The sequence below is a fragment of the Sus scrofa genome, chromosome 6 (assembly GCF_000003025.6).
Source record: "Sus scrofa isolate TJ Tabasco breed Duroc chromosome 6, Sscrofa11.1, whole genome shotgun sequence".
NCBI lineage: Eukaryota > Metazoa > Chordata > Mammalia > Artiodactyla > Suidae > Sus > Sus scrofa.
This window is the reverse complement of record NC_010448.4, coordinates 107,948-119,786: the sequence shown is the minus strand read 5'-3', so window position 1 is coordinate 119,786 and position 11,839 is coordinate 107,948. Positions and strand designations below refer to the sequence as shown.

Below are 11,839 nucleotides of genomic sequence, written 5' to 3'. Positions count from 1 at the left end.
CGTGCATGATTGAGTTTCTTAAAATCCCCAGAGCTCCCCCACAGTGCAGCCTCCATGTGCCGAGCTTCTCGGGGTCCTGCCGTGAGGAGCCTTCTGAGGGAGGTAGGGCGCTCTCCTTGACCCCAGGAAGGCGCCACGTCCGAGCCTGGGGGTCTGGGTCCGGTGACCCCTGGTGACAGCGTGCTCTGCCTGTGGTGCCCTCGTGCACCCACACCCTGTCTGGGCCATCGCATCACCCAGGCACCACTGGGCCTGCGGATGAGACCGGAGCGAGAATCCTGGTTGCAGAGGCTCAGCCCATGGGAGGAACTGCCTGGCCTGGGGCTTCTTTGCCTTCTGGGGGTTTAGGCTTCGTCTTTGGTCTGCTGCTCACAGCCGGCCCAACCTGCCAGCTTGCTCTTTCGATGAACCTGCTGCTCTGGGCCTCAAGCCCCCAGGAACCTCCCTGGGCAGGAAAAGCCCCTCCAGGCCCTCGGCCCTTCCTGCCTGGGCATGTGGGGGCGGCGTCTTCATTTCTTCATGCCTGGAGAGCCTGGACCCTTGGCCCACATGAGAGCCTGGAGGCCATCTCAGTGGAGCCCCCAGTGGCTTCAGCTGGGGGAGGACTGGAGCAGCCAGCCCCTGGGGTGTGCCCCTGTGCCCTGGTGTCAGCCAGGAAGGAAGAGACTGGTCGGTCAGACTTGGGATGGGGGACGTTTTAATCCTGCTTTTTGGAAGTGAGTTATGCAGAAGCTGCAGCAAGGAGAGGAATTGGGTTGGGGGGGACGTGTGCTGCCCTTGCCGGGTCAGTTTGCAGGGAAGAACCCGTGTTGCCCTCACATGTGGAGAAGAGGCATCCGGTCCAGGTCCCATCCTGGCAGGGCTGGTGGAGCTCACAGAGGCCCCCACGTGCCCAGGGCTCCATAGGCTCCAGCAGAGGAGCCACTTCTGCAGAAACGTTCTTGTGGGTAAGGGATCAGGGCTGGTGGCCTTGGGGACAAAAAGCAAGCGGACACCTTTCGTTTAAAACTGTTCTTGGACCTGCTGTCCGACAGGAGCCTGTTCTGTTCCCTGGCAGGTACGCAGCACTGGGTGCCCCTCGGGCTCTTGCACAGCGGCTGGAACGCTGGCCAGGACGCAGACCCATGCGCACGCGCGCGCGCATGTGTGTGTGGCGGCCACGGGGACTGTCAGGCAGGGGCGGAGAGGATGAGCCCTGCCTGCTGCTCCCCTGCCCAGCAGCCTGAGTATCAGGGTGTGGTTGGTGTCCTGGGCTGGGGAGGGTCCCTGTCACACAGGGACCAGGGCTGGGGGTCTGCCCTGGGCGGCAGGAAGGGGGCAGGGCTGGAGTCACGGTGGTGAGCTTCCAGACTGAGTGCCCTGCCCTCATCTGTGGCTGGAGCTCGGCATGGCCCTTCACAGTCTGGAACCCCGAGACCCTGGAGAGGGCGCCAGGTACCTCTCCCCTCTGTGCCTCTGCTCTCCCCACACCCACCCGGAAGTCTGGTGGCTGACAAGAAAACCAGTCCTGCAGACAGAAGTTTCCAGAAGACCCAGGCCACTCTCGTCTCATCCCCCAACATTGTCCCTGATCCAGGGACCAGGAAGGGGCTGGACGTAAGGCCACGGGGCCAAGCTGCTGCTGAGGTGCCCTGAGGCCCCAGCCTGGATCCACACGGGGTGGGCAGTGTCCAGGGGCCTCGGCCCTGCGGCCAGCTGGCCTAGTCCTCTTTGGGCCTCTCCACGGTCAGAAACGTGTCTGCAACGGCAGGCTGCCGCTCCGGGTCGCCCAGAGGCTGCTTCTCCCGCTTCTGCTCTGCCCTGGTGCGTGTCCAAGAAGGGGAGCGCAGACAGCCGGCCCTGGGCAGCGGGTGGAGGCCTGGCGGGGACACAGGGTGGGGTCAGTGTGGCTGGGAGTCTCAGGTGCCTGCAGCTACTGGGCTGGGCCCATGTGTGCCTCCAACCTGGAGTCTGATCCCCCCCACCCCCCGCCACGGGCCAGCAGTGGGTACAAGTGGGTCTGGGTGCAGCTGGGACAGAGGCTTTCCTGATGCCCCCAGGAGGGTCCCCGCACAGCATGGCCTCACCCTGGGTGTGAGCCTGGCCCAGACCAGGCCCTCGCCTCCAGGGTTGTGAGCAGAGAGGGAGAAGGGGCCCTGCCTCCCGCCCTCCCCAGCCCTGCTCTGGGCTGCAGCCGTGGCCTTGCGTTGGTGTTTGAGGAGTGGAGATGCTTTAAGGTCGGCAGACAGGTGTGCGACATGGTGCTTTGTCAACAGATGCTTTCTCAGACACACGTCCGAAAAAGAATCATTTGCAGAAGCAGGTCTCCACCGTGGCTCAGAGGCAACGAACCCGACTAGTGTCCATGAGGACAAGGGTTCGATCCCTGGCCTCGCTCAGTGGGTTCAGGATCCGGCGTTGCCATGAGCTGTGGTGCAGGTCGCAGACGCGGCTCAGAACACACGTGGCTGTGGCTGTGGTGTAGGCCGGCGGCTCCGGCTCCGATTCGATCTCTAGCCTGGGAACCTCCATAGACTGCAGGTGTGGCCCTCAAAAGACCGAAAGGAAAGCGTGTCTCCAGGGAGCAGTGCGTGGCGGTCTCCGGCCCAGGTCGCCCCCACAGCGCCCTCCAGGCCCCAGCGCCAGCCCCACCTGTGGGCGAGTCGCTGGTCAGGTTCTCGTCGTCAGAGTCGGCGAAGACCTCGGCCAGCTCCTGGTCGGACATGTCGGTGAGCTCGGTGAGGTCCAGGAGGTCGAAGTGCACCTCCAGGGAGGAGACACTGCTCAGGGGCTCTGGGGGCAGAGGGGCTGGTCAGCGGGGGACCTCCGCCTCCGCCAGGGCCAGGTGAGGCCCAGCGCGGTGGCACGGAGGGGGCACAGCCGAGGCCCTGGGGGCCAGGGCGGTGGGGGTGGGCCCGCCCCCGCCCCCGCCCGTGGGCTGTACTTACGCCGCCTCTCCGTGACCTGCAGGAGCCCTGGTGCCGGCGCGGGGGTGCCCCCCTCCTCCTCGACCACAGGCGAGTGGCCACTGGTCCCCGTCCCAGGAGCTGGGGTGCCCAGGGCAGCCTGTGGCACCTCCACCTCCTTCACTGTGCCTGCAACAGAGAAGGCGTTCCCCAGGGGAGGGGAGGGGACTCTGGCTGGCCCTCCTTCGAGGCCGGGGCGGGTGGCTGGAGGAGGCTGACCTCTCCCGTCGCTGACCTCCAGACCCCGTGCTCTGAATACCTGAGTGGGACGGACCACACGTGAAATGGGGCCCCTGGCTGGTCCTGTCAGAGCCCTCCAGACCTGCGGTCACCTGTCTCTGCTCTTTGGTCCACCCTAGGGCCCAGGGATTGGTCCTGCCTGTCCTTGTCCTCTGGCCCCCTTGGGTCCAGAATGGCCCCTGCTAGCTGCCTCTTCTCTGTTTGAATTACAATAGCCCTTATGCCCATACGGGGTCCCCTCCCCACCAAACACAGCCAGTGTTTGGTTGTGCAGCTTTTTTCCGTGTAATTGCTCGTCTCATTGTCCCTTTGCGTCAGGTGAGAGCTGCTTGGTAGAGACTGGGCCCCTCAGAGCTGGGGCCTCTCCCAGGAAGCAAGAGGCAGCCACGGCTTGGTCCCCACCTAGCAGCCCAGCACCTGTCAGGCGAGGCTCCCCTGCTGGCCCGCTGCTGCCCCTCCTGAGACCCTACCCCACAGAGCCCACACCTGCCCTCAGCTGAGGGGCCCCCACCTGCTGCGCAGATGCTCCAGGGGTGGGGGTGCCCCCAGCCCCCTTCAGGGCTGTGGCCATGGCGTCCGGGTGTGGACGCAGCCACAAGAGCAGCTGCCAAGGGGGGCCCGACGGGGGCCCCCGGTGCCGACAGCTGCCTGTGAGGGGTGGGCTGTGTGGGCAGCAGCCTGGACTCGCCTGGTGGGGTGTGTGGGTCTGGAGGGTCCAGCCGAGCGGGAGGATAAAGACAGGATTTGCCGTGGCCAGGCTGCGGGCTGCCTCCCCCCCACCCCGCCCCAGACGAGGCTCTGCCTGTGCTGTCATCACTCAGGGCCTGGGGCTGCTTTGCCTCTCGCTGCCACACGGGGACCATGGCTCCCAAGTGTCCTTGGGGGCTAGGCGTGCACCCATGGGTGTCAGGGACTCCTCCCACGCCTCAGACCAGCCATGGAGACCCTGCCGGGGCCCCCGATCCTGCCTGGGGGCCTTTGCTCCACTGGACACTGCTGTTTCCTTGTTGGGGGGCAGGTGGCCCAGCAGCCGGTCCCCCTCCCTGAGTGTGCACAGGAGCTTCGGATGTCCTGCTGTGCCTCCGCATGTGTGGCCCATGGGGGGCGGGGGCGGGGGCCGACTGAGTGGATGGGGTCTGCAGCCTCCACATGTGGCCCTGGGTCAGTAACAACAAGAGTGGCAGTGGCTCGCTGTTTTCTGTGCCAGACACAGTCCCAAGCAATATGGGTTTTTTTTGCCTTTTAGGGCCGCATCCTCGGCACATGGAGGTTCCCAGGCTAGGGGGCCAATTGGAGCTATAGCTGCCGACCTACGCCACAGCCCCAGCCACGCCAGATCAGAGCCATCTCCTCGACCTACACCACAGCTCACGGCAATGCTGCATCCTTAGCCTGCTGAGCAAGGCCTGGGCTCACCGCAACCCCATGGTTCCCGGTCAGATTCGTTGCCGCTGCGCCCATGATGGCAACTCCGATTCCTGTGCTCTTGGGGGGGACAGTGCTAGGGGGCATTGGGGCTGTTCTCCCATCTGGGGACAGTGAGGCTGTGCAGGCCTGTGTGACATCAGGGAGCCAGCATCATCCAAGGCCCTGGGGGAGTGTGGCTGCCTTGGAGGGGGAGCCACTGGTGAGGATGGGGGGCAGGTGAGGGACATGACAACGCTGACCGCCCTCCGAGCGAGTGGCGCAGCATCCACCTGTGTTTTTCCAAGAGCCAGTCCAGGTGGCAGGGGTGAAGGCCACAGGCGCTGCTGGGGCGGGGTAAGGAGCCAGGATGGCACCCCCCCCTTCTGGCCTTGGGCTGGGGCACCGGGATATACAGCCAGGGGGTCCCAGCAGCCCCTGGGACAGACATGCAGCCCCACAGGCACAGAGTCCTGTCGTTCGGACTGTAAGAAGCGCATTTGATCAAATTTCAGTGTCCCTGAAACAGCAAACCACCTACAGCCGATGGTCACAGGGCCAATGGAAATCGCGGCCCAAAACTTTTAAAGTCACCATGTGGCCGCTTTTTTATTCCTTTTATTTCCCTTTGGCAGTAGTCTGGTCTTATTTCGTAAATCCTGGTGTCACAGCTGTGGGGGGATGAGAAAAAGAGCAGAAGACGTACCTTCTGCCGTCAAGGACACTGATGGTTCAGCTGGAAGGACGTGCAGAGAGCAGGACCTCAGCTTGGTGCACAGTAGGTGCACCATAAAGGCTTGTGGCATGGATGAGCCCCCCCCCCGAGTTACGCGGTTGTGTTAGGGACTACCCAGTCCTGTCCTGACACCCGCTCAGTAAGCTGATGTCGGAAAAAAGGACAAAAGCCCCATGTGGGGCCCCACTGCCCTCCCTGGGGCAGGGAGCCCAGGAGCAAGCACGCAGTCTGGCCAAGCTGCGGGCTCAGTGGCTACAGCAGACCCCGTGGCTGCCCAGGCCAGGGCCAAGGTGGGCAGTGTTTCTGATGCCCCGGGAGGGTCAGCAGTGAGCTCTACCTCCAGGGAGTGAAGCCTGTGGCCCCTTCAGGGACGGCGGCCACCCTGACCTCTGGAAGCACAGAAGCAGCACCTGGAGTTGGGGGTCACGTCCTGCCCTGCCCCAAGGCTGCTGGGAATGGATTTGATAGGCTTACCCTCTGCTACGCTGTTGACCTATTTTCCAGCACATTTGTGCCAAGAACTTGGCCCAAATCTCCGGCTTCCTGCTGTGTGCCCAGCGCTTTGCCCCGAGCCTGGAGGAGGTGCCCGGCACACACCCACCGTGAGCCAGTGAATGCACGACGGAGTGACGAATCCCGTACCCCACCCTCCAGCCTCTCCTCCTCAGAGTCTGCTCCTCTGAGCACTTAGAGGATGCCGGGTAGACCCTGTCTGGGCTAAGCCCCCAAGGGCAGGCCCCGGCCTCTCCCCACCAGTGGGTGGACCTGGAGGTGGGGAGGCTAGAAAATTCGTTTCCCAGTCACCTCCAAGAAGCGCACTCCCCATTCGCCTGCATGTCTGTTCACTTTTATTGGTTCTTTTGGCTGCCCTGCATCATAAGGACTTAGCAGGCCAGGGATCAGATCTGAGCCACAGTCGTGACCTACGCCATAGCCGTGTCAACGCTGGGTCCATTAACGCATCATGCTGGGAGGGGACTGAACCTGCTTCCTGGTGCCCGAAGGAAGCATTACAGCAGAGAGGGAGCTCCTGCACTTCGACATTGAGAAAGTATTGTTGGCGTTCCCGTCATGGTGCAGTGGTTAATGAATCCAACTAGGAACCATGAGGTTGTGGGTTCCATCCTTGGCCTTGCTCAGTGGGTTGAGGATCCAGCGTTGCCGTTGCCATGAGCTGTGGTGTAGGTTGCAGACGCGGCTCCGATCTGGCATTGCTGTGGCTCTGGCGTAGGCCGGCAGCTACAGCTCTGATTGGAACCCTAGCCTGGGAACCTCCATATGCCTCGGAAGCGGCCCTAGAAAAGGCAAAAAAAAAAAAAAAAAAAAAAAATTTGTTGGAGTTCCCGCCATGGCACAGTGGGTTAAGAACCTGACTGCAGGAGTTCCCGTTGAAGCTCAGCAGTTAATGAACCCAACTAGGATCCATGAGGATGTGGGTTCGATCCTGGCCTCGATCAGTGGGTTAAGGATCCGGTGTCGTTGTGAGCTGTGGTGCAGGCCTGCAGCTATAGCTTCGATTCGACCCCTAGCCAGGGAATTTCCATATGCCACAGGTGCAACCCTAAAAAGAAAAACAAAAAGAATCTGGCTGCAGCTGCTCAGGTCTGGCCATTAAAAAAGAAAAAGAAATGACTGTTAATTCATTTAGGAGGGACAATTGTATTTTCATTATGCTCTATAAAACCCTTCTCTCGTGTGTCTGTGCAGAGACGGTGAGGTCTCCAGGTCTTCAGTGAGACTCAGAAACTGAAGGGCCACGGAGCGTGCTCCCTCGTGCCTTCCCTCCGCTCTCCCTCTGCGCTCCCCCAGCCCTGCCAGGGAAGGGGTCTGCCCCCCTGAGGAAGGACACAGGGCTCAGAGGGGCCTGGCTGCTTTGCCCACACCCCCAACCCTTGCTCTCCAACTCCTCCCCATCACAACCTCACAAAGCTGCCACTGGGAAGATCTGGGGTCCTGGTGTTGCCCATGGAAGAAAAAGCTGGGTCCCTCCCACCAGCAACAAAACAAAGGAAACCCACACCCACTGGCCCCGAGTGTGTCTAGTGGTGCTGGGAGGGTGGGCGGCTCCAGCCCCAGACAGCTGTCTGGAATGCACCTGCCCAAGTCGACCTGCAGACACAGCGGTGGGTGGACTGCTGCTCAGGACACCTCCAGGGCCAACCCTTCAGACTCCAGAGGAAGCCACTGGTGTGGCTAGGCCCCGGAGTGGGTCCTTGGGATGGGACCTCTGGAAAACCCCAGGTGCTTCTGGGGCTTGGCCAGGCGGGTGGAGGAGCACAGCCCCGCAGTTTGCATCCAAGTTCCTAGGCCCGTGGCACAGGAAATCCCTTCCTGAAAGGGGAGGTTCCTACAGTTTTTCTCCCACCACCAGGCACCACCCTTGCCTAGGGCCAGACTCCAGGGGCAGAAACCGAGGTGGAATTTCGGGCCGTGAGCAAGGGTCACTCTCCGCACACCCGGGCTCCCATTTGTGTGCGCTCCTGGGCCTCGTCCCAGGCCAGCAGCCCCTGCAGGGTGGGAGCCCCCGCAGGCCGAGCCGGTGTACCCCCCCGCTCGGAGACCCCATCTCATCCCGGTGCCCTGCGGGATCCCGGCCGCGGCCTCCCCGCCCTACCCCCAGGGAGGCTCGGCTGAGCAGAACAAAGCACACGCGCAGCTGGGAGAGCAGCATCCCCCCGCACGCCTCGCTGACCTGGATCCCAAACTCTGGCCCCGGCGCGCCCCATCCCCGGATCCCGGCCTGGGCCTGGAGGGGGCTCAGGACGAAACTCTGGGCCGCCCACTCGGGAGCGCGCCAGGCACTGGGGCCGGGGCCGGGAGCGCGGAGGACGAGGGGCGGGGACGCGGCCCGAGCGCCCCAGGCCCAGCGCCGGGGCAGTTCCCGGGAGGTGCCCCCGGCCGGCATCGCCCGGCGCGGCGGACTGGGATCCCACCACTCCGGTCAGGCGCAGGGGGTCTCGTAACTGCGGGGAACGTCTTCGCGGCCCCGGGCGCGGCAGATGAGCGGGCGAGAGGTCCAGAGGAAGGGACTGCGGGTCTCAGCGGGGAAGTCGCAGCTCGGGGGCTCCTGGGGGCTGGGGTTGCACTCACCTCCCTGGCTGGCGCCCTCCCGGGGCTCCATGCGGCCTGCAAGGTCTGGGAGGGGCGCGCGCGGCGGCAGCGGCGTCACCCGGCCCGGGCGCCCCTGCAGCTGCGGCGGCGACTCGGCCACGGCTCCCGGCGCAGCGCATCGGGGCAGCAGCCTGGGGGCCGCGGCGGCGGGGAGGAGCCCGCGGGGCGGGGCACGCAGCTGCTCGGGGCCCGGGGGCCCCCCCTCCCCATTCTCCTCCCTCAGCCCCGCAGCACAGGTGCGGCTCCGCCCCGTCCCGCGCGCGCCCCCTGCCGGCCCCGGCCCCTGCGGACCCCCTCCCCGCGGAGGCCACCCCTCCTGCGCACCCTCCGGCACCTTGCGCCTGCGGCCGGGCTCGCGCCCTGATGATCCAGCAACCACGCCTCCTTCCGCCGGTGTGTTCACCCCTACTTGTTTGGGGGCGCCAGCTGCATACTGGGGCTCCGCGGGTGTGGAGAGGCAGGCCCGTGAAGAGGCTAAGGCGCGCCAACACCCTCGGGCCCATAAACGTAGAATTGCAGAGTGTGATAAACGCCGGGAAGACTCCGGGTGGGCGGGAGGGTCTAAAGGCCAGGCTGAGTCGGGGCGCGGGCGGGGGCTGGGACGTAAGGCGAGGGAAGCTGGCCGAGAGCCCCCCCCCCGCCCCCGCCGGAAGGAAGGCAGGCTCTAGGTGGGCAGAGAGCACCAAACGTTTCGATGGAGTCCCACATCCAGATGCCGGTCCCCTGAAGAAGGCCCTGGAACGCGGCTCTGTGCCAAGTCCTAGGAGCCCAGTAGCGCATCCATCGTCCCTGCAAGGCCGTAGAAGACCGGCTCCCGATTTTCCGGGTGAAGAAGCTGAAGAGAGAGAGTGGGCAGGCGGAGCAAGGTTGCACAGCCAGGCACTGGAAACCAGAAGACCCAAATGCAAGCCCGTGGTCTGCATTCTTATAAAAAACGAAACGAAGCGCGGAAAAGCGCTGGGGAAAAATAATTTGTTCCCAGCTGGGAGTGGAAAAAATCTGCAGAGGATCCAGGTGAGTATGAACTTGGTGTTTGCAGAAAAGACACCCTCCCAAAGGCAGGCGTCCCACAGCCTCCGGCAGCCAAGGCCCTCCCTGCCCAGCCTAGCTCCCGTCACACAGAGCCCATGGCCTTGGAGACTGTCAGTGAGGCAGGCCAATAGTGACCATTTTTCTTTAGTTTACAAAACAAAGGAAAATAAAAATTGCTGTGTGCAACCATCTAAAATGATTTCATGACCCACCTGGACAAGCTGCTGTGGTTTCCAGCTCGGCCTCGGGGATAAAGCTGAGCTGCAGAGTGAGTGTTGGGGAGGGAGCCTCGGGAAGTCAGGGCCTCGGGCGGGCGCTGGCTGCAGGGACTCAGCTGGGGTGGAAGTTTGTTTTGTGTCTTTGCTTTTTAGGGCCACACTTGTGGCATAGAAGTTCCCAGGCTAGGCTTCGAATCGGAGCTTTAGCCGCCAGCCTTGCCACAGCCACAGCCACACGGGATCTGAGTCTCGTCTGCAACCTGCACCACAGCTCACAGCAACGCTGGATCCCTGACCCATTGAGTGAGGCCAGGAATTGAACCCCCATTCTTGTGGATACCAGTGGGCCCCTGCAGGCTGTGCCTGGTGCACCCCCCGCTCGGAGACCCCCTCTCATCCCCGTGCCCTGCGGGATCCCGGCCGCAGCCTCCCCGCCTGCTGGGCCACAATGGGAACTCCTGTATTTTTCTAAATGGTCAGAAAGTATTTTTTTCTTTTTCTTTCAGGGCTGCAGGCTCGCCATATGGAGGTTCCCAGGCTAGGGGTTGAATTGGAGCTTCAGCTGCCGGCCTACGCCACAGCCACAGCCACGCCAGATCCCTGCCGCACCTGTGACCTACGTTGCAGCTTGGGGCAACACTGGGTCCTTAACCCACTGATGGAGGCCAGGGATCAAATGCACATGGGCATGGGCACTAGTGGGATTCCCAACCCACTGAGCCACAATAGGAACTCTGCTCAGAAAGTATTTCTGGTTCCACATGGCTGCCAAACCTTCCGGTTCCATCAAGACACTCCCCATCGGTGCTCCTCTGCCAAACTTAGGCAAAACCTGCGGCTGCGCCGTGCCACGGAACTTCCAAGGCTGAGTGTGAAGTAGGAGTCAGCTGTCTCTCAAAAGGCTCTGCTGGAACCTGGCCACCCTGCGTGAGAAAGCCCAGGCAGCTCGAGAGGCCGCTTGAGTGCTTTCTGGTCCACAACAGCCAATAAACCAGATAGACGGTCTCCGCCAGTAGCCAGGTTGAGATTTTGCCTTTGAGCCGTCTCCCAGGGGTCATATGGAGGCCAGGGTGCCCGCTGAACCCAGCCCAGTGGCAGACTCATGGGTAAAACACGTCCCTGTGTGAAGCCATCTCGTGTGGGGCATAACCTGCTAGACAGCGTTGTAACTGGATTAAACCGGTGTTTGGTAAGTGTCCTTATCTCACATGGAGTTTCCATCGTGGCTCAGCGGGAATGAACCCAACTGTCGTCTCTGAGGTGCAGGTTTGATCCCTGGCTTTGCTGAGTGGGTTAAGGATCTGGCGTTGCCGTGAGCTCTGGTGTAGGTTGCAGATGCGGCTCGGATCTGGTGATGCTGTGGCTGTGGTGTAGGCGGGTGGCTACAGCTCCGATTGGACCCCTCGCCTGGGAGCGTCCATATGCCGCGGGTGCAGCCCTAATTTAAAAAAAATTTTTTTTTATCCTCATTTGGTGGATGAATAAATAGATACAGAGGAAGTAGTGTCAAGGGCATTCCAGCTAATAAACAGCAGGTGATCTGACTCCAGAGGCCCGTGTTTGTAACTTTTCTTTTTAGGACCGAGTGTGTGGCGTATGGAGGTTCCCAGGCTAGAGGTTGAATGAGAGCTACACCTGCTGGCCTACACCACAGCCACAGCAACACCAGATCCGAGTCACGTCTTCGGCCTACACCACAGTTGACGGCAATGCCAGATCCTAAGCCACTGATGGAGGCCAGGGATCGAATTGGCATCCTCATCAATGCTAGTTGTGTTCGTTACCCCTGAGCCACGATGGGAACTCCCTGTTTTTAACTTTTCATTAAAAACTTTTGCGGGAGTTCTTACTGCGGTATAAGGGGGTCAGTGGCGTCTCTGTAGTGCCAGGACTCAGGTTCGATCCTTGGCCTGATATGTGGGTTAAGGATCCAGAGTTTCTGCAGCTGTGGAGTAGGTTGCAACTGCTGCTCGATCTGACTCCTGGCTGGGGAACACCATATGCGGCGGGGCAGCCAAAAAAGAAAAAAACCAAAGAAATAGCAAAGAGACAAAATAAAAATAAAAATGAAAAAAAATTAAAAAAGAAAAAAACCCACCATTTTCAAAGAAAGGTAGAGAGAATAGCACAGGCGCTCATGTACCCATGATCCA

The 11,839-nt window shown here is 61.9% G+C and overlaps 1 protein-coding gene across 1 annotated transcript; it reads right to left on the bottom strand.

Moving 5' to 3' along the window:
* DBNDD1 (dysbindin domain containing 1) lies at window positions 675-8,734 on the bottom strand. Its single transcript, XM_003481771.4, has 4 exons — window positions 8,416-8,734; window positions 2,928-3,074; window positions 2,632-2,772; window positions 675-1,858 (listed from the first exon to the last, which is right to left on the bottom strand). The coding sequence occupies exons 1-4, from the start codon at window positions 8,444-8,446 to the stop codon at window positions 1,701-1,703; spliced, it is 477 nt and encodes a 158-aa protein (XP_003481819.3). The 5' UTR covers window positions 8,447-8,734; the 3' UTR covers window positions 675-1,700.